The 25491-nt window shown below is 37.2% G+C and overlaps 5 protein-coding genes across 6 annotated transcripts; all 5 read right to left on the minus strand.

Moving 5' to 3' along the window:
- Positions 1-558: 558 nt before the first annotated feature.
- Positions 559-3218, minus strand: LOC103405204 (elongin-A-like). Its single transcript, XM_008344175.4, has 8 exons — positions 2963-3218; positions 2145-2366; positions 1921-2058; positions 1665-1743; positions 1507-1572; positions 1339-1411; positions 1028-1084; positions 559-927 (listed from the first exon to the last, which is right to left on the minus strand). Exons 2-8 carry the CDS (start codon positions 2331-2333, stop codon positions 834-836), a joined length of 696 nt encoding a protein of 231 aa, XP_008342397.3. The 5' UTR covers positions 2334-2366; positions 2963-3218; the 3' UTR covers positions 559-833.
- Positions 3219-3377: 159 nt separating this feature from the next.
- Positions 3378-7995, minus strand: LOC103405203 (glutamyl-tRNA(Gln) amidotransferase subunit A, chloroplastic/mitochondrial-like). Its single transcript, XM_008344174.4, has 10 exons — positions 7346-7995; positions 6708-7019; positions 6361-6540; positions 6148-6242; positions 5856-5931; positions 5625-5702; positions 4827-4920; positions 4695-4744; positions 3995-4108; positions 3378-3825 (listed from the first exon to the last, which is right to left on the minus strand). Exons 1-10 carry the CDS (start codon positions 7907-7909, stop codon positions 3733-3735), a joined length of 1656 nt encoding a protein of 551 aa, XP_008342396.3. The 5' UTR covers positions 7910-7995; the 3' UTR covers positions 3378-3732.
- A 978-nt stretch (positions 7996-8973) lies between these two features.
- Positions 8974-13978, minus strand: LOC103405201 (actin-related protein 2/3 complex subunit 1B-like). Its single transcript, XM_008344173.4, has 15 exons — positions 13536-13978; positions 12907-12992; positions 12204-12280; positions 12019-12113; positions 11842-11911; positions 11616-11685; positions 10980-11053; positions 10837-10879; positions 10350-10431; positions 10112-10200; positions 9939-10024; positions 9800-9863; positions 9522-9628; positions 9309-9367; positions 8974-9181 (listed from the first exon to the last, which is right to left on the minus strand). Exons 1-15 carry the CDS (start codon positions 13603-13605, stop codon positions 9117-9119), a joined length of 1137 nt encoding a protein of 378 aa, XP_008342395.1. The 5' UTR covers positions 13606-13978; the 3' UTR covers positions 8974-9116.
- Positions 13979-16396: 2418 nt separating this feature from the next.
- On the minus strand, positions 16397-18445 carry LOC103405302 (protein trichome birefringence-like 43). Of its 2 annotated transcripts, none has more exons than XM_070817269.1 (5): positions 18064-18445; positions 17755-17926; positions 17490-17671; positions 17144-17302; positions 16397-16730 (listed from the first exon to the last, which is right to left on the minus strand). In XM_070817269.1, exons 1-5 carry the CDS (start codon positions 18327-18329, stop codon positions 16634-16636), a joined length of 876 nt encoding a protein of 291 aa, XP_070673370.1. In that variant the 5' UTR covers positions 18330-18445; the 3' UTR covers positions 16397-16633. The 2 variants fall into 2 exon arrangements, with proteins under 2 accessions (XP_070673370.1, XP_017179644.3); XM_017324155.3 differs by having other exon boundaries at positions 16397-16753; positions 18064-18439.
- Positions 18446-19459: 1014 nt separating this feature from the next.
- Positions 19460-25047, minus strand: LOC103405205 (vacuolar cation/proton exchanger 2-like). The gene is made up of 12 exons (XM_008344176.4): positions 24754-25047; positions 23904-24170; positions 23537-23604; positions 23417-23445; positions 22191-22387; positions 21854-22066; positions 21367-21501; positions 21057-21173; positions 20921-20974; positions 20631-20747; positions 20289-20382; positions 19460-19825 (listed from the first exon to the last, which is right to left on the minus strand). The coding sequence occupies exons 2-12, from the start codon at positions 24168-24170 to the stop codon at positions 19815-19817; spliced, it is 1302 nt and encodes a 433-aa protein (XP_008342398.1). The 5' UTR covers positions 24754-25047; the 3' UTR covers positions 19460-19814.
- Between the last annotated feature and the right edge of the window lie 444 nt (positions 25048-25491).

The raw sequence follows: 25491 nt of genomic DNA on the forward strand, positions 1-25491 counted from the left end.
TCAAGGCCAAGAGCCTCACGCGCCCACAATGAATGGGGGGGGGAGGCTTTGGCTGAAGAACCTCCGATGCCAAAGTTAGAATTTAGAGAGAAAAATGTTTGGAGAGTATTGGGAATTTTGCAAGTGTGTTGAAATCATCTTTTGGTGAAAATGGCAGCCTATTTATAGGGATAGGGTGTAACTTATGGTTTAATGTGTGATTTAATGGATTAATTTGGCAATTAATCCATTAATTGGTTAATCAACACATTTTTGGAATAAATATTTTGGGGGTTATGTAATTTATATGGATGTTTTGAAGGTTATGAAATAATTACCTTGTGGAAAATATAGGATGAGGATTGATGAAATAACTTTGAATTTGTTACCTATTTTGGGCACTTTTGATTTGGTTGAAGGATGATTGCCCACTGCTCACGCGTAGGAATCCCGTTGTACCTCAAGGGTATTTTTGTCCTCTTCTGTCTAAAAATTCACGTGTCGCCTTGTGATTATTTTTGGCTCCACACTACCGATATGAGAGTTGGAGATGAAAAGAATAGAAGTAAAATACACATCTTCAAGGGAAAATGAAGGCGCAATAACATTATCGGGTATCACTGATGTGAAATATTACTACAATGGATGATGATCGAAAGAAAATCGAAGAAATGAAAAACAAAAATGACTCTTATTGATTGATACAATTGAAATGACGACAACTGAAACGCCCAAGGCTAAGGAGATTGAACCCACCATGGATTCTTAGAAATCGTGTCACGCTTCAGGGGACAATGAGTTGCAGGACTCAACCGAGCATTCCATCTGACGCCCTTGTCCTCACAGGGCAATATTCAGAAAGGGAGGCGCTTTGGGGGCTTGATTTGTTTAGAACTTGAAGCTGAAGCATTCCCAGAAAACGCAGCTGGCCTCTTCATGGGAGGAGCACTGTATATACGAGGTAGATATATGATAAGGGCGGGAAGCGAGTCTATACATAGTTTTGTTAACTACAGGAAGAGAACATACAATTTATCCAAAAGTTTACCTGTAACTCTTCTGGAGTGCATTTCTCTTCATAGCTGCAAGATTTTTCACCTCATTACTGCTCAAAAGAAAGGGAGGGGGAGAAAGATGTTAATATGTCGAAAGTCTATCTTGACAAGACTAATCAAGAACCCAACATTTTTGAACAAAGGCTCCGAGATAAGTATCAAACCACTTAATGATCCGCTTAATATGATATAAGAAAATTGGAACAACAAAGTAAAAGGAAAACTTGAGGGGATAATGTCAGTTCACAAGACCAAGGTGCATCCGACACGCCATACCAGGCATCATTCTAAAATACATCATTACCTTTTCAGAAAATCGAGTTTCGCTTTCTTCATCAAGTTGCTCTTTCCAGTAACATTGTAGCCAGGCCCATTGCCTACAAAGAATTATCAGAAATACAACGGTTAGTTGTGCATCCTATTTAATAATGTATTAGTCTTAGATAGTCTATAAGAGAACAGAAAATTTTACCCCAGCTTCTTTTATTGCTTGATGGTGGAACCTTTGTGCAAATTTGAACTTGCCGACTTTGTTTTCCTACAAAATTTGGATGGTCAGTAAGGTTAATCACGTAGAAATGAGTATGCTGTTGCTCAGTTTGCTAGAACATGCTAAGGAGGTAAACTTACGAGCATTTGCCTCTTGATATCGACTCTTCAACTTGTCACCTATTAAATTTTCAGCCATATCAACTTCCTTCAATTTTGCCTGCATGTAATCACCCACAATTAATTGTTTATCCTTTTTGCCTTATAAGAAACAAAAATAAACCAGATCCAGAAATACTGCATCAAGCACCAAAAATTACGCTATACGTTAAACTAATGGGATTTGACTACGGAAAACAAATTTGGTCAGATAGCATGAGGAGAGTAGGAAACACACCTCATACAATTGACTCCATCTGAACGCGACTTTCTTTTGCTTCATCCTTTCAATCACCTCATTCACCCTTGTAGTACCAAACTCCTTTTCGTAGAATTTCTTCCACAACTTATCGGTAATTGGAGTCAAATCTCTACCCTACAAGAATTAATTAAAAAACATTTCACAACTTGTACCAAAGGATCACAAAAACATTCAAATAAGAATAATGTGGATCAACTTACTTTGGTACTCTTCTCTACATGCATCAACTGGTCCACTGTACAATGTGGTAGAATTCTCTTGAGCAGATGAGAATCGGTTTCACCAACATCTCCAAGGCGCCTCAAATTGTCTATTGCCGTGTTAATGCACAGATCAACCAAAGATGGTGCTACTGCTTGCCCTTCATCACTTGAATAATCCTCATCCATGTTGCCCAGTCACTTTCTAAACCGGTAGTCTCCCTAAGATCAATACATTAAGCAAAAAATCAAATTTGCGTCATCGTAAATACTTTAAGTAGTTAGTATTCTGCATTAAACAAATAGAACTCAACTAAACTGAATTTCCAGGATTTCGAGCACCTTGCTCAAAATCCTGGAAATTATAAGTTAAACCCATATTTTCTTATGGCCGACTCTATCATTTACCATCATCAAATATACAAATTCAATACTTTAGAACTTTATCATCATCATCCCTGATGATCAACGTTTAACTCATACAACTTTGACGACTAATTGGATTCAGCTGAATCCATAAATCCCTCTCAGGTTTCTCAACAATCCATAATAAAAATAAATAAAAAATTATCCAATGAATTACAGAAACAAAACAGAATCAGTCCAAGATCAAACCTTTAGCTATTAATTTAATTCAAATTGGAAAATAAATTAAAAAAATAAACCAACTAACTCAAATTCATCAACGATTTGGCAAAAAATAAATAAATAAATAAAATAAAATCATCAACTAAAATCCATAGATCAATCCGAACATACCCAATATTTCCAAAACAGAAGAAGAAAATGAGAAATAAATTGGTTTGAGAGGGACTCACCGAGTGATCGGAGACGGAAGGAGGTCGTTAGACGGAGGCGAATTACAGGATTAATTTTAATTGAATAAAAACATATTTATTAAATTAAATTTATTTTTGTGTGTGCTAATATGCACCGGGCTTGCGTTTCTGCGTTCGTTATATGTAGGAAGAGATCCGCTTTCCCTTTTGGTGATCCTTTGTAATAAAGCGTAACTTGTGCTAACGTGCGCGGCCCGTGCCAAGTTTAGCTGGCAGGGCTCCACAATTTTGTCCCGGAGTTGGAACTCACCAAATCCTCATTTTATTACGTAACATTTGTTTACTAAATAATATTACAGTCTAGTTGCATTCTTCGTTCGCTTATAAATGGACGGCTTCAAACTGAACTCACTTAGATAATGAATTCAATAGCAATTACGGCCGGGCCATGGCATTATTTGGCAGAAATCTCCCCGCCCCTTACCATCGTTGTATTAAATAAAATCGAAAGTACATGTGTTGTAGGAGAATCATGTGATCGACTAACCTAGAACATTTGAGGTTAGGGAAAGCATTCGAGAACGGAGTTTACACGCTAACATACACAATACTTTTTTGACAGAATAACGGGATATTTATCAAGTTAATTCGATCAAATATGTGTGTTAATTCAATCAGCCAGCCCCCATGTTGGCATTGCAAAAGTTGCAACCTTGTTACAAGTCACGCTCTGATCAATTCTAAATAATCGATTACATGTTTCAAAAACCACTTTCAGTTGAGCAGATCGACATCGATCCTCGGATTAGCTAGGATGTGACCTCATCTGCTATCAATGGAGGAACAAAATTGCAATTCTGCAAAGTCTGCTCAAATATATGACCCACTTTAAGCAACTTTCCCTGCAAAATCGACACCAGAAAAATCTTGTATCAGCAATCAGATACTCTACTCTAAAGTCATATAGTTTTCGTTAATTCAGCGACTCTCCATTCAGTGTTCAGTGTCAAGTACTAATTCCTGATAGAAATCAACGTGTCACAATGTAGTAGGTAGGTAGAAAGGCAATACCTCGTCAAATGCTGCACCGATCATTTGAAGACCAACAGGAAGGCCTGCAGACCCCCCTTCAACAAATCCACATGGCAAAACCAGTGCAGGTAGACCTGCCAAGTTAACATTGACCTGCATACAGAATCAAGCAGAACAGGTTAGAGGTCATTTAGTCATCTTATGAGTGGAAACTACATGACAGACGATAAAAGTTTTAAAGTAGGACAAGCACGTGTGCAACGTAGAGCTTAAGAAACAAGAACCAACAGCTTGTGCCACCAAATGCCCCCAAAATGAGATCTCAAACCACTTTAAACTTCTCACTACAACCTCTAGAAACAAGGGTGACCACATTTCACCATCTACTCTTTTTAAAGACAACAAAATTGAGAGCACAAAATGGAAATGTAGGACAGGTTGAAGTGCATGTGCCAAAAATGCGAGGATTAACTATAGAAATGAAGGCCTTATCCTCCGCCACACCCTAATAATAGAACAACATTTTTTCTTTTCTGAAACAAAATCTGAGCAATTTACTCACAGATTACAACATGGTACGTGGGCAAGTATCTAAGATTACAATGATGAATGCGTATCCAACATCATTACTCAATTATCATAGAACTCCTAGTACACACGTAACATACACCCCATGCATGCATATAATGAGCAGAAATTAAAAATTTTGGGCACTCAGAGAAAGTGAGAAAGTTCTTACAGTCATTATGTCACCTGCATACATTGCTAATGGATCATTTTTCTTTTCACCTGAAAAAATACAAGTAAATGGGTGACTTACTGACATACCATAAAACATATGAAAAGTATACATCCGTGGAAACCGGCATACCAATCTTATAAGCAGCAGATGGAGCCGCAGGTGAAATTAGGATGTCATGTTCATCTAGTGCTACCTTGAAGCTTTTTCGAATTATAGTCCTCACCTAAAACACTAAAAGAATCATTAAGGCCATCTTGAACACCCTAAATTCATAGGATTAAGCATCTCAGAACATAACATAGTGAAGTAACCAAAATATAGATAATAGTGTTGGATTTTGCCACCCCATGATGAGTTGTCCTAAGTCTATTTGGAATTATATTCTTAGAGAATTAAATTGTTTTCCCAATTGGAGTGGTTTTGCCGTTAGAATTCTCAATTGAAGAAGGATCCATAACTAGATTCCAATTAGGATTAGTATTTTTTATTGAAGAATTATGTCTATATAAAGGGGCTATTGCACTAGTTTTGAAGTGGAGCAAAACAATAAGTTGTATACTACTCAAGGAGTTAGAGTGAGAGAATATTGTAAGGGCAAAAGTATGCGCGAGAGAAAAGAAAAGAAATAAGATTGTATTTCTTGTTCTTGTTCTTTAAGGTTTTTCGTCAAGTCCTAATCCAAGAGGTTTGGCAAGATTATTTGTTGTACTCATTATTGATATTGTGAAAGTTTGTTGTTGCTGTCCCGTGGATTTAGGCACATAGCCGAACCACGTAAATTCTTGGTGTTATTTATCTTGATTATTTTGTTTTTGGTTTCCGAGTTTTGTTCGTTTTTCCCATTTTTAAACGCAATATTCACAACAAATAGGATAAACTCCTGCCACCAAAAGTCCATCTTTTAAATTAACACCAACATCATGGTACCTGCTGGGCGCGCTTATAATATGCATCATAATAACCAGCTGAAAGGGCATACGTTCCTGTTAGAATTCTCCTTTTGACCTGCAAGAAAAAGGAAAAGATTTAAATGAAGTCGCTAACTGTTATAAGTCTGTAAAACAAAAATTAAAAACTAGACCAAGAGTACTGCAGTTCCAACTAATAGAAACTTCATAAAAGTTGTAAGTTTCAACCAGCCACCTATACATAGTGTACCTCAGAACCAAAACCCTTGGCTCGGGAATCTTTATATTGTGAGTTCAACTCATCAGCAGGAACTTGGTTTCCATACCTGGATATGGATGAAAAACAAATAATAATGAATGTGAGCATATCCGTCATTCTGATATACCATCTGGAGAGAGTTTTAAGAATGCATTTAATAATTTGTTATCTTTATTCATAGTGGATCTAAACAAGCTTCACCCCAATCATTTCTCTTCTCCCATTTAAATATACAAATGAAAAAACTTATTTATATATCAGAAAAAACTTCTGGGTTAATTACCTGACACCATCATAACGTGATAAGTTTGAAGACGACTCAGATGAAGCAAGAATGTAATAGGCTGGCAACCCAAGTGAGAAAGAAGGTAATGAAACCTGCAAGTTAATGTTTCAAGAATATATGAATCAAGTCCTAAGACGGGGTACACATGACATATTGAGGGAAGGAACAGATACGAGCAATTAAAGGAAAAAATATTGATAGAAGGTAGACCTCGGTTACGGAGCATCCTAATTCTTCAAGATGCAAAGCAGCATTACGAACTGCAGAAGTTACTCCAGTATCAACACCATCATCCAGAGTTTCCCGGATCAGCCCAATCCTCAATCCTTTAAGAGGTTTAGAATCTAGCGAACTTATGGAAACATGTTCAGCTTCAAGGTTGGGAACCTCCTGAAAGGAGAAATTTAAATGCATGTGTCTAGCAAACAATATGTGATACTAGTCCTTGCTCTTTAGTCTTCACATAAAAAGACCAAAAATTTTCAGAGTCCGCATTCAGCATACACTATGACAAGATTACATGACTTATAAAATCAAGATGTAGAAAATTTTCTTACACGCTTGCTGCTAGTTGCATCAAGTCTATCATGGCCAGAAATTGCATGGAGAAGAATCCCAGCATCAGCCACAGACGAACCAAAGCAGCCGATGACATCAAGCGACGATGCATACGCCATAAGTCCAAATCTTGAGACACGCCCATATGTAGGCTTCAATCCAACAACACCACAAAACGAAGCTGGCTGCCTCACACTTCCACCAGTATCACTCCCCAATGACACCATACACTGCCTAGCAGACACAGCTGCTGCTGAGCCTCCCGATGACCCTCCTGGCACCCGAGACACGTCCCACGGGTTTGCAGTCACCTAATGAATGAACAGATGCACCACCTGAGTAAACCAACCCCAGTTACGAGTGCGAAACATAAAGAAACGAATTTCCACAACCTCACTCCCCTTGACTCTTATTAATACCAACAACCAAGCTGCTTCACTATCCACAATCAAAAGGTAACTCACATTCTAAAAATTCCATTAAACACAACATTTAACTTCCTTAATATCCAACTAAAATTTCACTCGCATCAAAAGGTACAAACTTTTTATGAATTCCCACGAAATTTAATGACAACAATGAAAAATGCACAGAACCCACATAGTAGATTGATCAAAAGGAACCCCGAGAGAAAAACCTGAAACGCTGAGCCTTCAGTGGTGCTACCCATGCCAAACTCATCCAAATTGGTTTTCCCCACCACAATCCCACCCAGTTCTTTTATCTTCCTGACGGCAGTGGCGTCATACGGCGGCGTGTAGCCCTCCAGAACACGAGACCCAGCCGTGGAGGGCATCTCAGCCGTGCAGATATTGTCCTTGACGGCAACAAGGACCCCAGCCAAGGGACCCAACTCCTCATTCCTCTGAATCTTCTCGTCGAGCTCGCGGGCTTGGGCGAGGACGGAGTCGGAGACGTGGAGGAAGGAGCGGAGGTGGGGCTCGGTGAGGCGGAGGCGGGCGAGGAAGGAGTCGGCGAGCTGGGTGGCAGTGAGGTGGCGAGAGAGGAGGGAGTGGCGGGTGGAGAGGATTTGGGAGTGGGGGAGTGCGTTTGGGGACGGGGATTGGTCTGTGATGGTGGAGTGGGTGACGGGCTGTGAGGATAAGGAAGAAAGGGGTTTAAGGGAGGTGTAGCGGAGGAGGAGGGTGGGGTTTGTGCGGAAGTGGGAGAGCGAGCGCGGTGCTTGGAGTGTCGATAGCATTATTTGTGATTTGTGATTTGTGAGATGAATGGTTGAAAGAGAAATTGAGGGGTGAAGAGATGATCAACTGACAACTGTTTATCTGTTACTTTCTTCTGTTTGAAATGTTTACCCAAATAATTGTTCTAAAAATCTCCGCCTAGACAGCTGTTTACCGTTCCGATTAATGGCTAAACACTTGAAAGGTATGAAAAAGTTTTTAGACCTACTGAGGCCCCCCGCCTAGTACGCCCTAAGCCCTGCTTAGCCGCCTAGGTCCTAGGTTCCAGCCTGTCGCCCGACTAACACCTAAAGTCTTTTATAACCTTGACCCAAATAAAAAGTATAGTAAAAAATCTGTTGAACTGTTACCACTTTTGGAAATCTGGCATATTGTGAAGGATTTTGTTTGGCTAAAAACGTCGGGTAGGTGGAGGTGGCGATGATGGTGGGGCACGGTGGCGGAGGAGGGGATGGTGGGGAGGTTGAGGCAACAATGGCGGTGGTAGGGGGACAATGTTGGGGGACAGGTACAATTTTAGAGTGGTAAGATCATTGTATAGCCTGATAATGATCCTACATTTGTAGAGTCGGATGGGCAAAATAACCTGTTACAACCCAAACGTGAATATCAAGAAACAAAACATGAATCATCTCACAAGCCGGTATATACTCAAATGGAGACATACACTAAACCTAGCTTCTCTGCCCTCCCACTTTCCATACACTCTCATCCTCTCCTATTTGTGCAGTCACGGTTAAGCCACATCCACATTTTATATTACTATTGCTTTTTGTCTTACTATCTCTATAAAAAAAAAAATCAAATGTTAACGTGACTTAACCGTGACCAAGGAATGGAAGTGTATGGGAAGTGGGAGCGCAGAGAAGCCGGGTCCCACTAAAGAACTTCAATTACTATTTTGATTCTACTGCAATTCAAATCTTCAACATAAACAACTCACTTTTTTCTTGATGACATCAAACGGGAAGAACTATTCTTTTTATCACCACTGAGTACACGAGAAAATTGGCGCGGCGAGGGGAGGGGGGCAGTTACGATACATGAAGCGATACACGAGGTATACAAAACTAAAATCACCATGATTTGCAGTTTATTTTGTACTAGGATTGTACAGAAACATTACCAATTGCTGTCACATGAAATATACAAACAACATTTCCAATTACACAGAAATTCTTCCTGCCTATGGTGACTGGTGACAGATCACAAATACTCCGATAAATCTGCTTGGTTCTCCATATCCCACACAACAACTTTTCCATCCAATCCTGTAATGTCAAGGTCTTAGGGTTTGAGGTTGTAGATTATGGCGGGAAATAGGAGATTTCACAAGAAGTGATTGAAAAAGATTTCTCAAGAAGTGATTGAAAATGAAATTTAACATGACTTGCTAACCTGATGTGCTGAAGCGCGTTACTTTAGAACTCCCTGGTTCTCCAAGTGGCACGATACAACTAGAGTTACCAGCAAAGTTTGTCATGAACTTAACTCCAAACATAGATAAGACATATAAAAACAGGCCCAAATTTGCTCTCAGTTATGTATTATTTAAATTGGAATTGGGGCTATTAGCCTAGGAATGACTAAAGAGAAACAACAGTGACGTACTTAATGCAGTTCTCATGGACGCCTCCTCGTGATCTTGAATGTTCATTTGTATCATTGTTCAATCCATGTTTCTGTTGGCCATATAGCTTTCCAAATGCTTCAGAAAACTGTAGGGGCAAAAAAAAAAAGTAAGAAAACTCCATTCCAGCTGACATGGAGCAACTCTTTAACGCAAGATCCATTGCCACCCCATTCGGCACGTTTACCACCATAGAATGACAGCACTGGCAGGTTCATAAACACATACATATACAGCACGTAGAAAACCAGGTACTTACCTGTGAACCATATTTTGGACCTGAAGATGTTGTCTTTCTTTCCCCAAGAAATTTGATAAAATGCCTGCAGAGAAAAGAACAAAGCTATTACTTTGCATTCCCTTTTCAAAGGATAAAGCCATCAGGAAATGGAATTTACCATATTCCATGTAAATCTGCCGCAAAAACCATTGGATTGCAATCAAATCCCACACCTATAAGTAATCTTTCAGAAAGAAATAACACCTGAAAAGATAGTAATAAGTTAGTTGATTATATGTAGAGTAGATATTCAGAGTCTCAAAAAGTTAACAAGAGTGGATGCTGACCCACATCACGGAGAGGCAAATCACGGAATGCAACATTCTGAGCCAAAGGAGAAGGTCCCACATCATCAACGAAGTAAATCATAGAATTATGGCCTGCATAATGCCACAACCCGGAAACCAATTAGTGGAGAATGATACTGCCAACCTGGCAATTTGAGATACTGCCAATCAGCTATAAACATATGCTATGCCAAAAACTTCTTATCTTTGTAAAGAACATGCAGAAGGGAAATTTGTCTGACCTACATATGCTAAGGTACTGCCACTCGGTGACCACCTCACGCCAAATGACCAGGAAAATGAGAGATCAAGCTGAAGAATTTGCTGTTTCTCCAGAAAGAAAACCAAGTAAAGTTTGCTTCCACCCAAAAGGGAAAAACAAAATGAAAATTGTGTGAATGGATACCACTCAGTAACCTCTGCAAACCATGGTCTGATAATGGGTACTTAAAAAATTTACCACAAGGTATGAATTTACAATGTTTATAATGGGAAATAAAGTTGAAGGAAAGCAAAAAACAGAAATATATACTTTTTATAGGTCAGTGGCTACTTTTTTATTCTATATTTAGAACATTACTTCGTTTCTACATTTACCATTATGAACAACTATATAAAAGGAAAAACAAATCAAGTAGCAGCCAGAAGAGATTTTTTTGTTATATTTATATATTCGAATATAAATAGACACATTCAAGAAACTCATTTCTATATGGGAAGATATTGCACCTCTCCAAATTTTGAATCAGCAAATGGGCCTGTTCTTGATTCCCTGGGCAATTTTCATGAGCAATTACGATTATAATATAGGACAACTAACATAAGAATTAAATTAAATACAAATGACAGTTCTACAATTACATGTAACATACTTTGCGTCGACGACCTTAATAAAAGTGGAAAATATACGGCATTTTCCATCTGTAGATGCTGTTGCAAGAAGAATCTGTAACAAATGAGCAAAATGTGAACACGTAATCATGGTAAATGGACAATTACTCAGCATCAAAACTAACCGTTGACAATGAAATGGTTGCCAACAGTTCAGCAGAAAGCAGGTGTAAAGGCAAAGTTTACTCACATAAAGGAAAAGTGAGTAAGATAAATTGATTAAGCAGATAATCAAATTAAATACATCAATATGAGAAAACCATAATTAAAGTAGTTGAATTCTCAAAATACAGTTAAGTTTTTCAAACCTAACTCCTAGCTTAGGAGAAGACATTCAACTTCAGAAAATATCCAAGACTAAATAAAAGACTAACATCAACAACTCATTGACAATTATGAAACTGTGAACTCCCTCCTTTTTGGGTGGAGGAAGGCAACCCCAGGTGCACACAGATGACACAAACTCCAATGCACAGGAAGTGGGAACCAGTATTTTAGAAAATAATAACTTTCATGGAGAACAGGGTGGCCAGGGTCAAACTCAAAGTATATGCATGAAATTGCTTTCAAAGCGAATAAAAATCAGATACAAAATGTGATAATGGAAAAATACTCACATTATTGGGATGCCACGCAACACTTGTCACAGAAGAGTCATGCCTTTTTCTGATAAGTTTACTGACCCACCTGGAAAACAAAAATGTAAATATCAACCATTAACCAGAAAAACAGCAATGCGTATTAGAAGGTAAATGTACTCATTAAAATGTACCCAACAGATTGAGTCAAGCACTACAGTTTGAACAAAACCCAACAGAGAACTGCAAGTAACAGGCTAATTACCAGTTATTTTCTTGCTCATAGTAGCATATACAAACAGTTTTTGCCCCACTTCCAACAGCAAACTTATTTTCTGGTTAGAGAGAGGCATATGCATTAGATTTGCTTAACAATTTAAGTCTTAACACCGAAGGATATTCTACTTTTACATTAGCAATCAGGAAAAGAAGCACTTCATACCTCTTGGACTCCACTTAACACAAAGTGCAGCGCGATTTAGCCGAAGGATAACAAGGGTTGGTACCCACTCAGACCCTTCTAGATTCCAGACATAGCTAGATAGATTTGATAGCCCAGGAAACAGAATTAATCCGTCAATAAGTGAAACAAAACTAAAAAATATATCAAACCACAAAGGTACTTACGAATTCCGATCATGAGATGCAGTAACTATTTTGTTTGACCTTGCGCTCCAATCTATCCCAGATACAATTTGGTCATGCTGGGACATGATGAAAAACAATAAAAAGCTTTATTATTTGCATGCATTCTCTTTGTTAGAAAGCTAAGCGTGAATAAGCAATAATAAAATGAATCAACCACCAGTGCATCGACTGCATGATTGCAAAATTAATGAAGGGAAATATATCAATCAATGAGAAGTGGTAGTTAGTAGACCATAAATCCTTCCAACAAAGCTAAGAAAGCAAACATCAACGAAAAAGTTAAAATACAAAAAAGGTCAGCAATTACCAAATAGGCACAATGCTTCCACTAAGGACCCAAATAACGTCCTCTATGCCAAGAACCATGTCCTTACAAACATAACCTTGGATGAACAAAACAGACCACACATCCGAATTGAAAGAACAATTTTAAAGAGAAATGGAAAGGGAATCCATGTATCAATTCCCACAAATGTATACCTTTTTTTAGTTTCCCCCAGTGCTTTTCTACCTTTTAATTCCCTTTGAGTAACACTAGAAAACTCAGCGACCCAAAAGTTGCAAGTTCTACTTTCTCAGGAAGTTATCTTTCCTCGAATTCACATCACAGTTTCAGTGAAATATAATAGTACAATCTGATTTAGACAATTAAGTTTGCAATCTCATGAGTCTGAACAAGTACCTTCTGAAGAACATGCAGCTTCTCCCACTTGCCTTGCAACAGAGCATAGATGTGAACTTCATTGTTGTTCGGACAAAATGCCAGCACTGCAAGAAAATCGGAATTATCAAATTACAACACTGCGAATACAAAAATACATTGATCACAGCTAAAACCTATGCTCACAACCATCACAGTCTGAAGCACCATCAAAATTTCCCATTTTCCAGTGCCCAGAAACTAGACAATTATACCCATTGGGTCATTGATTACCAAAGTTCTTTAAAACGTTACCTTTTCAGATGCAAGCTATATGTATATGTACGTGTATATATACATATATAGTATAAGCAGAAAAGATAGAAGCTTCACAGCACAATAATTAACCCCAATCCTCTGTTTGTCTAAGTGCAAATAGAAAAATGGAACCAAAATCTTCACATTAGCTCAGGAACTATATTGTTTCCAAGCTCTAAGCTTTCCAATTTCCCAGCACGGACCCACAAACATAAAAGCATTAAAATACATAATTGCAGAAAGAAAAAAACAATTTGAAGAAACTAAATGCTTGTTTTCCTATTGTCTACCCCATATTTTCCGAGCAACCAAACAGAATAAGAAGAAGGATAGGAAAGAGTGGGAAACATTACTGGAGCGATCACGGCTCCAAGCATGGCAAGTAATGCATTGAGCGAACTTGTGAACTTCCACCGCCGCCATTTCTTTGATTCTATGTCAGCGGCAGAGAGAAAAAATCGAAGCTTTTTCTCCAAACTCCAAACCCGCAGCTGAAAATTCAATCTGGGTTCCAATCAATTGTTATCCAAGATTTGTGAATCGTACGGAAACAAAGAGGAAAGTGATTGTTTGAGTGTGAATTTGGGTAGAGATCTGAAAGCTTTGAAATCAGATCCAGGGCTTTATTCCTCTCTTCTTTCTCGCTCTTGTTGGAATTGGCGATGGAGATTACAGGCACGTGCTCGGCACGTGTTTGATAAATATAAATTGAGTTCAAATCTCACGTAAACAGGAAAGTAAGCTTTAATTTATGGAATCCTAGAGAAAATAGTTTCGGAGAAGAAAATGAGAGTTCGAAAATTATTTAGAGACATGCTTAGTATTTATATTTAAGACGTCATTTGTTGCGTGTTTTCAGTTTATCACATGATGATGAATTATTAAACTAAAATACTGGTATATTAACGTCTCAAGTATAAATAAGATGTTCTTCGTAGTGTCACCAAAAAATTAATAAATGAATAAAAGAATGGACCATGATTGCTTTGCTTATAATGGAAGATGTGTGAATCAAGTGATGATGGAATTGATAAACTATAATATTTTCTTGGTGTAACATGTTATCATGTTTAGACAGCTAACAATTTAATTTGGTATAAATCAATTGATGTTTATTTGTATTTAAAATTTATGTTAACAATTTAACAACATAATATATATCACGTCATAAAAAAAATGTTAAATAATCAAAATGGTCACTGAGATTTGCATAACTCATCACTTTGGTCCCTAACATTTCAAATCAATAAAAATTGTCCATGAGATTATCCACCATCCATCATTTTGGTTTTTCCGTTAAAACTCCGTTAAGTGTCCCGGAGCTCTTGGCCGGAAGTTTGGGCAATTTTCAAAGCTTCGTAACTCAATCGTTTCTTAACTAAATTCGACCCATAATATATCAAAATGAAAATAGGAAAGTGTAGAATATGATTATATCTATTTAGAAGCCCAATGGTTGCCAGAGATGGCTGGAAAATAGCCTCAAAGTTGACTGGTCCGAGAGAAAACTAGAAAACTCGTCAGAAACTGGGTAAACTTTAAACGTTCATAACTTCTTCAATACTCAACGAAATCAAGTGGTTCAAAAACGAAAATCACAGCCACTTTCGAACCTTTTTCCGGCCAAACCACGGTGAGTTAGCCATCTAAAAATGTACCATTCTCTTTGTCTCATCGAGAAGTATGATTTTCGTTTTTGAATCACTTGATTTCGTTGAGTATTGAAGAAGTTATGAACGTTTAAAGTTTACCTAGTTTCCAGCAAGTTTTCCAGTTTTCTTTGGGACCAGTAAACTTTGAGGTTATTTTCCGGCCATCTCTGGCAACCATTGGGCTTCCAAATAGTTATAATCTTATTCTACACTTTCCTATCTTCATGTTGATATATTATGAGTTGAATTTGGTTAAGAAACGATTGAGTTACAAAGCTTTGAAAATTGCCCAAACTTCCAACCAAGAGCTCCGGGACACTTAACGGAGTTTTTAATGGAATGACTAAAATGATGGATGGTGAACAATCACAGGGACCACTTTGATTGATTTGAAATGTTAGGGACCAAAGTGATAAGTTATGCAAATCTCATGACCATTCTGGCTATTTACCCTTAAAAAAACATCAGTTTGTGTTGAAAGCATGTAGCGAAATACTTCCATCAGCCATGTGTATGTGAACTGAATAGTAAGTACTTCAAAGTTAAAAGTGAAATCACTAGTAAAAATAGATGTGGCCTTATATTATTTAAACGAAGTCAATGATCCAACTCTTAAGAGATTTGCTCTCTCTCTTCTGCTTCAATGCATGAACTAGAAGTATCAGTTTTCGAGCCGTTGGTTGACATGCTCTGAGTACAGCTTGGATATATTGCCTGAAGTGATTTCCGATGGCCCTGAACTTGGAATTGACGGCTGAAAACCCGGGATCCGAAAGCCGGTCTTGAACCGCCGTTCAGCCTTCAAGCATGCTCACTGTCACTACTTGGGTCATTGTAGGCCTAAGAGTGGGAGATGCATTGGTGCACAAGAGAGCAACGTTTAGCATCACCATGGGCTCTTCCGATGAGTATTCTGAACCCAAGGCTGGATCAACCAACTCCAATACACTCCCTCTCTCTTGCAGCACATAGGCCTAAAGAGAAGCACGAAATTAAGACAGTAAGCATTACTCACGGTGCCAATTAATAGTTTAGCTTTTCGCAAGACATTCATTCACATATCGCTCTTGTATATTTTTTGGTAACTATTCTTCGTTTATATTTATATAGGTTAAAGTTTGATACGTTTGAACTAAAAATCTGTCAAAGATATCTACGTTGTAACGTCATTTCACTAATAAAATGATTATGATTTTGGCCCAAGCTAAAACACGCATGTAACTTTATTTTATAGCTAATGTCATGCACGAGTCCAAGGTCTATGACTATGTACCTGCTTTAAACCTACGTTTAATCTACTCTTATTTTCATCTAGATAGTTGATTCACCCAAATGATCAAGTCTAGGTCTTGTCTAACTTAAATGATTAAACAGGTTCTTGTAACATTCTTGTTCAATCATGCACTTTCATTGACTCTTATTGAAGTTTTTCTTTACATGACAATGTAACATTAGACTGAGACGACAAGTGACGGTGTATCTGTTTTATATAAGAAATCCTAATCAATTAACTTGATCATTGCAACAATTACCAAAGACTTAAAAACATATTAGTAATACAATTAGCATCAAACCACTTTTATTATATATGAATATACCAAGTAATTAATCAATATTTATTTTAATTTCGAATGAGCTCAGTGTACAGCAACTGGTTCCATGTGTCAGGAACTCCAGGGAGGCACCAATGGCTGCAGTCCATGCCAAGGTGTGCTCCATTGCCATATATAGATGGGTGACCGTCTTTCCTCAGCTGTGACAGCCCTGTCACGTTAAGCAAAAGCACTTGCTTCGACATGTCACCAAGCACTTTTTCCACAATCACTTCTGCTGGGTCTTTGCTTCTTGGGTATGCTACTACTAGTGGCTCTCTTTCTGCTGTGCAGTTCCTCCCATCTGGGTAACCCCAATGACTTGCACTAATGTTAATCACAAAATTAATACCATTCATTTATATTAGGAACAAGTTGATTAACACAGTACACAAGGTGTCAAATTTTCATACAAGTATATTCGCCAAACGATGTATTTATATATGTTAACACCTTACTTGTTAAAAATATTAATTAAGATTCAGAGTGAACCTAGATTTGAGTAAATGATAGGTTGGCACAATGTTTGATGTACAATGAATAAAGTAACACTGGTGTGTGGAGCATTACTCTGTATATCAACCCGTCAATTATTGTTTAATTTTGAAGGGGATTCTGAATTTTAATATATTGTAAACAAAAGAGACTTGATACGCTTTTGATAGGAGGGAAGGTTTCCACCTTGTATAACTCAAAACTTAACAGTTTTAAACTTACTTCCAATGACTCGGTGAAATACTCTGGAAGAAGACTTTGGTTTTCTTAGTATCAACATTTTTGTCCACCCAATGAGCCCAAGTTTTCAAGGCTTTCTCATAAGCAACAAGACGATTCATATCTCGATGTAAAGTCTTTCCATCTTGAATAAAATCCCACCTGCATGCGATGCAAACAAAGATTAACAACCATATGCTTTTATGCATACTCTAGCCCTAATATTCCTCCTTATATACTGTAAATAAAGTGCTCTACCGCTAAAGTTATACGTCATCGATTCAAAAATGTAACGCAAGATATCACGAATGCATGAATTTAAACCACCAAAAGTGTGATTGTATCTTACGGTTGTTTCCTTCTAGCGTGGAGCCACCAATGCCAAGTGTTGAAGATCAAAACATCATATTCTTTCCATGATTTCCCATCCTTAAGGTCGATAGAGTCGAGTTTCAAAACCCTACCATATCTCTGTTGATCAATGTGAACCAGAAATGCATTGCGTGCTAGCATCAAAGAAACATTGTGACTCTGCAAATTCATATATAATTAATCAATTATTTAATTTAGCTACTAATTACTCCAGATTAAATGACTAAATTAAAGATTATTACCTTCGATGTGAACGTAGAGGTTCCGCCTATCCTCTTGATGGTATAACCGGACTGAGGTGAAGTTGCATGAATCATGCACGTGAGCGATTGCCATTGGTTCAAACTTAACGAGTCTCCAACAAACATGATGCGTTTATCTCTAAATCTCTCCAAGAAATCTTCACCATCAAACCTAATGCAATTCAAAACTAATTTAATCATATGCATATAGATATAGTTGATGAAAAGAAATCAAATGTAACGAGCACTTAACCCTGCACCGAGAATCATAATTTGAAACTTTCTTTCTCCTTTATCTTACATACGTACGTTGGTAAATTGCATGAATAGGGTTGCCATCGATATTTGAGATAGAGTTCGTCGGCTCGACCATTTTTCTGGCAATCGAAGGCATGATCTAAGAAGTGGCAAAGACTTGAATCGTAAAGAGGGTAAGAATTAGGGTCATAAACCCATCTTCCTTGGTAAATATCACACTTCTTCAACCTGTAAATGCTTTGCTTCCCGCATACAATTTGGTTTTCTAAAATTATTGGTAGCACTAGAAGTGCAATGGCAATGCCAAATGCACCCATATGGAATTCAAGAATTGCTATAAAAAAAATTAAATAAACTGAAGAATTAATGGAGGATGGGGAGAACCAGAAGATCGATTGAATTATTTGGATTTTTTAAGGCAGTGTGGTCTGGATTTAAATAGATAAACAAGAAATAATGGTAAAGAAAAAGATTGGTGGGTTTGTTAATTTAAAGATGTAGTTGATGGGAGAGTTTTCTGTGTCTTAAATTATGGAAAATAATTGAAAATTAAAGAATTTAATTTAAATTTAATTTTTCTTAATGAATGATTGAACTCGAAATCAATGGAGGTTTTGGGACCAAAATTTTGGAACGTGTAGAGAGTGGTGGGGGGAGTTATAAAACTGTCACTGCCTTCCACAATTTTCTTAAGAGATATATTTAAGCTTAATTAATGGAGGGTTAATAAGTTGATGAAGCCATAACAAAGAGCATCAAGTCATGGATTCATGGCTAATGTGATTGCTGGCTTGACGTGGTTTGCATGTTGTGCATCAGTATCTGTGTTATCCTTTCTCTGGCTCAATTTTGATTTTGGGGAAAGATTTGGAGTGGTGTCCGACCACGTCATTTGCAAGAAACTTTTAACGAAAATATGTGCCTACATATTTTAGTATTGACCCGATCTCGCACTGATTCTACCTAAAGTAAGAGTTGTTCTAGTCAGTCAATCGGATCATACCAAAAATTTGAGATTAGATATTCAAAGTTCTTTGTGTGTGTGACCTACTCAATTTTCTTTTAGAAATTCTTTTCTTTATGACACATTTTTTTAAAAGATCAAGTTTTTTTTTTAACAAAAAAAGAAAAAGAAAAAGTTGTCCTCGAGAAGGAAATTCGAACTTAGGTGAGAAAAATAAACTACTTTAATTAACTTAATTACACCCATAGTTTAGTTTTCAAACCCTCAACTTTGTTAATTATAATCGTGAGTTTAAAGTTTTCTTTCTAAGGGATGATTCAACTCTTGCTAATGAGTAGCACGCTAGCCTTCTTGCATCTAAATTCATATTCTTCTTCCGTAAATTCGAGTAGTTTAAAATATTTATTTGTCAATAACGAAATATCATTGAAAGAAAACAAATTTGACGGAAACTAATTCAAAGAGGACAGAAAAGAGACAAAATTAAACAGAGATGGATGGAAAACCTAACATCAAGGAAAATTTTGACAAAGTCAAACGAGTCATTTTGTCAAAAGCTAAAGTGAAAAGCAAATGTTACAGCTGAATGCTCATGCTTCTGAAAAGAATCAAACTGCTCTTTTATACAAAGCTGAACAAGTTTCCATACTTTTGATGCTCTGGGAGATCATATGGATTTTCCATTACATGATCAACAACAACAAAGCCTTATCCCGCTAAGTGGTATGAGGATTCGTGGAAGAGTAGCTTCCTGTATTTCTCGTACCTCCTTTTTGCACATACAAACGCAGACACTATGTAGATCGTTACATGCTAGGCCATCACTCCAATGGTTAGTTTAATTACCATCTGCAACGAATCCCAAAAACAGATAATTGAGAACAGATACGTTAATCGAATATCCAGTCAATAATGTAATTGATGTGTTATTGATTCAGTTTCGACTTCAGTTACAAGACACAACTAGGAAAAGCAGATACGGTTATAGAAAAAGCACTCAGCATGTCTTTTAACCGTGTATTTCCACATATACTGGCTGATATCGCTTGTGCGCGCTACGTATTCAGTATACAAATACAATAAAAAAAAGGCAAGGCTTGATTTGACACAATTGAAACTCGATGAGTCATGTGCAGGTTGTGTTAATTTCGATCAATTGTGTGCCAGAAATTAGGAGCATGGCACAAATTAAACCAAAAAGAGATCCGTATGTTTGTTTAGGCCAGTGTATGCCCCTTCATATGAAGATGACTTGTCACGGGTAAGAACACTCGAAAAAATGTAATAACTAAATAAGTTTCTTGTGACTCACCATCTGAAGGATCGACGTGTACAAAAAAACTGGCGGCAACTATGAGATAGCACAGAATAAGCATCAAGCCTTTAAAGTAGTTTGACGTCCCTTCCTACAAGGATGAAGGCAACGAATCTCATATCGAGCAAAGTTGAAAGTAAAAAAGAAAAACGCAACTAAGAAACACGGTCATATTATACAATTGAAAAGAAACAAAATAAAAGGAATGAAAGTAAGAAGGCACGATTCATCTTGGATTATGTAATAGGAAGACTCGACGGGGACCAAATAAGTTAATAGTTAAGATTAGAGAAACTCTTAATGGTTCAAAGGAAGACAAACGAGGAAAGGATCACAAACCTGCAACATAAATGCCACGACTAACACTGTAATAAAAAGTGTGGCAGTCTCAAACAGTTGAAAATTCAAGTCCATTGGCTGTCCCATGATCCACCCAACAACTACGCAGAAGGGTATCTACAATTGTCAAGAACACAAATTATTAGCCTATTTTCCGTTCTGAAATGTAATCAACTCAAGAGAAAGTATAACAAGCAAGTCCAACAGAGGTTTGCGATGGTTCATAGACATTGTATCACATGCCAAAGTTCTGCAGTGAGTACTCATTAGTCAGCTGTTCAAGTCCTTACCACAAACATGGATATTTGTGTAGATGATCCAATTGCAACTCCGAGTGTGATATCCTAAAGAAAGGTTAATTCCGTCAATAACATAAAACGGAGTCTGTAAATTGACGTTCAGAAATCTTCAATTCAAAGCACTCACAAGCTTGTCCTTCATGGCAAACATGATAGCACTTGCATGCTCTGCAGCATTTCCTACAATTGGTAGTAGTATAACACTGATAAATGCCACAGGCATGTTGAATGAGTCAGACGCTCCCTGGAGAAACAGTAAATACATTAACTTATCAAATAGTTACACAAAACCAAGGCCAAATTACACAGTAAAACAAGAATGAAAAATGTGCTTCACAATCAGACACAGAAAACGGAAGTGAAAAAGGTCAGCACAATATCAGTTCAGAATCTATGCACCTGGAGCACAGTGGGCTAATACATGAAGCAAGTGTTACCTGGATAGCATCCACAAGGTATCCAGACAAAACGGACACCCAGACAGTTAAAACAGCAAGCCAGCCAATTGCTTCCCAATGAGTTATCTCGGGAGCCTCTTCCTCATCGGATTCATCTTCACCCCTGACTCCTTCCTGAAACAATTTCCAAAGAGAAATTAAACAACTAAATGGAGTTGGGTCAGATAATGTTCCCAAGAGCCATTCCATGTATTAGCTTTATATTTTCAATAGAAAGCTGAAGGAACTAGTAATCACTCTTCTTATGGAAATAAAAAATCATAACAAAATTAACAAGATAATTCCCTTAAATATGAATTGTTTTAATATAAAAAACTGAAGCTTATTCAAGATTTAAAAAAAGCAAAGAATTCATCATTTTTGATAAACTTTAACTTCAGCAGCTAACACAGAAATGCACAATGTTCAAAATAGAAAAACAATGACTTTCTAGATCCTTTGAAAAATTTAAGCAAAATTGACTGACCTCCTCAATGGGATTATAAAGATTACGATGACTTCTAAGTTGAAAGAAAAGGTAGCTCGCATATGCCACTAGCATTACACAGCTGCTAAATCTTGAAAGAGATAACTCTGACTTCCCAAAGTGGATCTCTGAGCGCGTAAAATGAAGCACAGCCGGAAACATTAACCCCATGACAGCCATCAACAGCAATCCTGAATTCACGAGGGCTGCAGACTGTTGCAAAAGTAACCACATTTGGATGTAAATGTCATGACACCAAGATGAACAAATGTCAAAGAGCCCACAGAGCAGAAAATTTCAGGGTTCAAAAACAAGATTTGAAGATCTATGATTCTACCTTGTTGAAAACCTGAATTTTTTGGTAATGAATGATTCCACCAGTGAAGAAGGCACATCCGAGCACTAAAAGCATGTTGGACAAGATTGATCCTAATAAAGATTGCTGAACAACCCTTATCATTCCGTTCTTTAATGCATATATTGATATAATCATTTCTGTGGCATTTCCAAATGTGGCATTTAACAGACCCCCAACTGCAATCCAACAACGAGCTCACTTGAGACATAACCAAAAACAGATGCACAAAGGTACAAGATTTTTTGAATAAGTAAGTAGGTTACCTACATTCTTAATTTGAAAACAAGAGGAACTACCTATCCATTTTCATAACCAACAAAAAAAAATGCATCAAGTGAAACAAAAAAGAACGGGTAATCCGACACTGGAAATCTGTGATAAATTTTAAAGATTATCTGAATCACTATTTATAACAACTAAAGATTATCTGAATCACTATTTATAACAACTAAATCACTATTTATAACAACTAAAACATCTTTCAGGATGTCCAGTAAACACTCTAGTAAGCAAACATTGTAATCAATCAATGGTACCAAAACTTCATTAGACTAATTGATATGATCAAAGTACCGTACAAAAACAGTTTACTTCGTACAAGCCATTCAACCAGACACATGATCATAGAGATTAACTAGTAAACAGGTAGGAAGGTAAGAGAAGCAACTGATGCTGTTAGGGGATTTAAATCCCATAATGTTAAGTCGAGATCTAAACACCTGGAGAAATGCATGTTCACGTTCCAATAACCAGAAAAAGATAGCTTGCATAGTTTACCAGGAACCAACTCTGTTAGTTCCTATACAGTCTAAGTCTAATCAATGAGATACACAATTATTCTAGGGAAGAAGTTAATCTATCGAGGATAACTAAAAAAATCATAAAATATACTTGTCAACTGTCAGGTGATTCAAGGGAAAATATACTTCTATGAAAAAAGCCCATATTACCAATACCATCCACTAATATATACTTATTGAGCATGACCATCGATCAGAACAGTACTTTACTGCAGCAGCAGAGCCAGGAATCGAAACTAGGATGGTGGTAACCTTAGAAAATTGGGTTCTTTCATCAAAATTATATATTCAGACAAAAATTCTTCGAAATCCAAAACCAGTTAGCAGTATGAATATCGCTACAAATATTTATGAAAATGATACAAAAATTCAGGCTACCATCAGTTGGCAGGGTAAAAATTATACCTGTTGGTCCAGTGTAGAAAGCAAGTTGCCTGCACCACAACAATGGCAAACTCAAGAATTAGCCTTAGACGAAATTAAGAGAACTTACTGCTATACAAAACTTGACAGTCTAGCACTTACTCAGTGGCATATCCTAGACGCTCTGCTAAAGGTACGATGCCCACTAAGCTGAAGAAGAATACCCATCCCTAACGTATACAAAGTAAGTGTCAACAGATTAGGGGTGAAGTCAATTTAAATTATTGAAAGGATGTGCAAAAAAAGAAACCATGTTGGAACACCTTGCCACATAAGATAAGGCTACATTACAAGGTTGTAATGTCAAGTTCCAACAGAAAATAAAGACATGGAAACCGCTAAATTTTGATTAGTTGCAGGTAGCTAAGACTATTTCTCTTCTGCACTTCCCTGCTTACTAAACTCTTCTACATTCTTCTCCTAACTAAATGAAGGGGTCACTAAAAATGAAATAGGGATATATACATACATGCTTTCCAGTAATATAATGTAGCAAAATCGCCAAAGGACCAAAGGGTAGCAACATATTGATCTTTGCTTTAAATAAGACTATATAAATACTCCTCGGAACTCTTATCCACATATGTCTTGAAACCCATGACTTCGCCAAATCTGCTCGTGACCGCAAATGAATCATCTCAAAGTCCAAGGCCTCTACTTTACTGGTGGCTGCTGATGAGCTAAAAGGTATATCTTCATCAGATTCAAGGTCTGTCTTCCCATTTATAGAAACCATCTGCAAGTACAAATTATCAACCAATTAAGAAGGGGGCAGAACACGGAATCACGATTACACCAAAGCAGGGCACTGTATTCACACACACCAAAAGCTACATTTACCCATTTGGTTAAGAAACTTGGAGGACAACAACGCACACCAAGCTAAAAATTATCAAAAACCAGTAAATGTCTGGTGACCCCATTAGAGATCACTCCCAAAAGGAAGAAACTTCATTGGTTTTCCCTAAAACTGCTGATTATATCTTCATTTTTTTCCACTTTTTCATCTTTTCAGAGCTATGGCCTGCAATCTGAAAGAAAAATTAATGACTGCATTCAAACAACCCAGTTTTTCCACCTAAGACTGCTTAAATGACTGCTTTCAAACAACCACTTCAATCACATACCAAATAAAGCTGAGTAAAATTAATTAGGCAGTGTTTGGAAGTTGAAACAAATGAAGAATCAGCACAGATGGCATGGAGTGCAAGCCATCTACTTACAGATCAGCCACAACATCAAGTGGCACCAACCCACTTGAAAAGAAACCATTTTTACAAACAAATACAGCAAAACAAACAGAGAAACAACCGTATTACCTCAAACCCAGAAGCCAAAATGGATTGATTTGATCAAATGGATCAACTTCTCCTCCCTCTTTGCCTCTTTCAGAGAGAGAGAGAGAGAGAGAGAGAGAGAGAGAGAGTTGGGTTTGAGTGGAGCCCAGCACTCTGGGTCTGTTGAATGTTAGAAAAGAAAGAAGAGAGATGGAGTCAAGAGTGGAGGAGGAGATGGAGTTCGATGCCGGCACCCGGCAAATGATTTTATGACAAACGAGAATTATTATACACTAACAAGGAAAGTTCTGCGAAGTAGGGAGTCCTCATTGATTTATTTCAAGTTTGATTTCTTAATTGTTTTTCCATTTTTAAATAATTTATTTCTTAATCTGACACACGTTACGTTAGAACCAAAATATTATGCGCTACATGTTGGTCCAACGTGGATAACAAATAAAGAATATTTTTTTTTTTTTTTTTTTTTGTTTTTTCTCCCTCAAGAAATCTACTCCAAAATTTCAGAAAAATGATTTTTGCACTCTTTTCACCAGGAGAGTACGCAGGTTGATATAAGAGCATCTCAAATCACGTTGTCTATTTTTTTGTTAAGGCTAGAAAGCTATGAGCTCCTCTAAATATTCCTACTCCAATCTCACTTTTTAATTCATGGAGTTTATAATAAATATGATTTACTTCACGAATTATTAAAAAGGTAGTAATTCATGCAACGAGCTCCTTTATCCCTCCTTTGGTTTAGGAGCTCACAACAATTTGGAC

This window comes from Malus domestica, chromosome 17, assembly GCF_042453785.1.
Source record: "Malus domestica chromosome 17, GDT2T_hap1".
NCBI classification, from domain to species: domain Eukaryota; kingdom Viridiplantae; phylum Streptophyta; class Magnoliopsida; order Rosales; family Rosaceae; genus Malus; species Malus domestica.

Excerpts from the sequence above, each read along its gene's own strand:
- LOC103405203 (XM_008344174.4), bottom strand. The coding sequence starts at position 7,909 with ATGCTATCGACACTCCAAGCACCGCGCTCGCTCTCCCACTTCCGCACA. Across the intron at positions 5,703-5,855 it reads CCAAGGGTTTTGGTTCTGAG|GTCAAAAGGAGAATTCTAAC; the intron begins GTACACTATGTA and ends TTTTTCTTGCAG. Across the intron at positions 3,826-3,994 it reads TCGGTGCAGCATTTGACGAG|GGAAAGTTGCTTAAAGTGGG; the intron begins GTATTGCCTTTC and ends TCGATTTTGCAG.
- LOC103405201 (XM_008344173.4), bottom strand. The coding sequence starts at position 13,605 with ATGGCGGCGGTGGAAGTTCACAAGTTCGCTCAATGCATTACTTGCCAT. Across the intron at positions 11,054-11,615 it reads TTGCGTGGCATCCCAATAAT|ATTCTTCTTGCAACAGCATC; the intron begins GTGAGTATTTTT and ends CATTTGTTACAG. Across the intron at positions 10,432-10,836 it reads CTGATTCAAAATTTGGAGAG|CAAATTCTTCAGCTTGATCT; the intron begins GTGCAATATCTT and ends CTGGAGAAACAG.
- LOC103405205 (XM_008344176.4), bottom strand. The coding sequence starts at position 24,170 with ATGGTTTCTATAAATGGGAAGACAGACCTTGAATCTGATGAAGATATA. Across the intron at positions 21,174-21,366 it reads ACCTTGTGGATGCTATCCAG|GGAGCGTCTGACTCATTCAA; the intron begins GTAACACTTGCT and ends CTGTTTCTCCAG. Across the intron at positions 20,975-21,056 it reads TTGCCATGAAGGACAAGCTT|GATATCACACTCGGAGTTGC; the intron begins GTGAGTGCTTTG and ends ACCTTTCTTTAG.
- LOC103405302 (XM_017324155.3), bottom strand. The coding sequence starts at position 18,329 with ATGGGTGCATTTGGCATTGCCATTGCACTTCTAGTGCTACCAATAATT. Across the intron at positions 17,672-17,754 it reads CCTCTACGTTCACATCGAAG|AGTCACAATGTTTCTTTGAT; the intron begins GTAATAATCTTT and ends ATGAATTTGCAG. Across the intron at positions 17,303-17,489 it reads CACGCTAGAAGGAAACAACC|GTGGGATTTTATTCAAGATG; the intron begins GTAAGATACAAT and ends CATCGCATGCAG.
- LOC103405204 (XM_008344175.4), bottom strand. The coding sequence starts at position 2,333 with ATGGATGAGGATTATTCAAGTGATGAAGGGCAAGCAGTAGCACCATCT. Across the intron at positions 1,573-1,664 it reads ATATCAAGAGGCAAATGCTC|GAAAACAAAGTCGGCAAGTT; the intron begins GTAAGTTTACCT and ends CAAATTTTGTAG. Across the intron at positions 928-1,027 it reads GCACTCCAGAAGAGTTACAG|TGCTCCTCCCATGAAGAGGC; the intron begins GTAAACTTTTGG and ends TCGTATATACAG.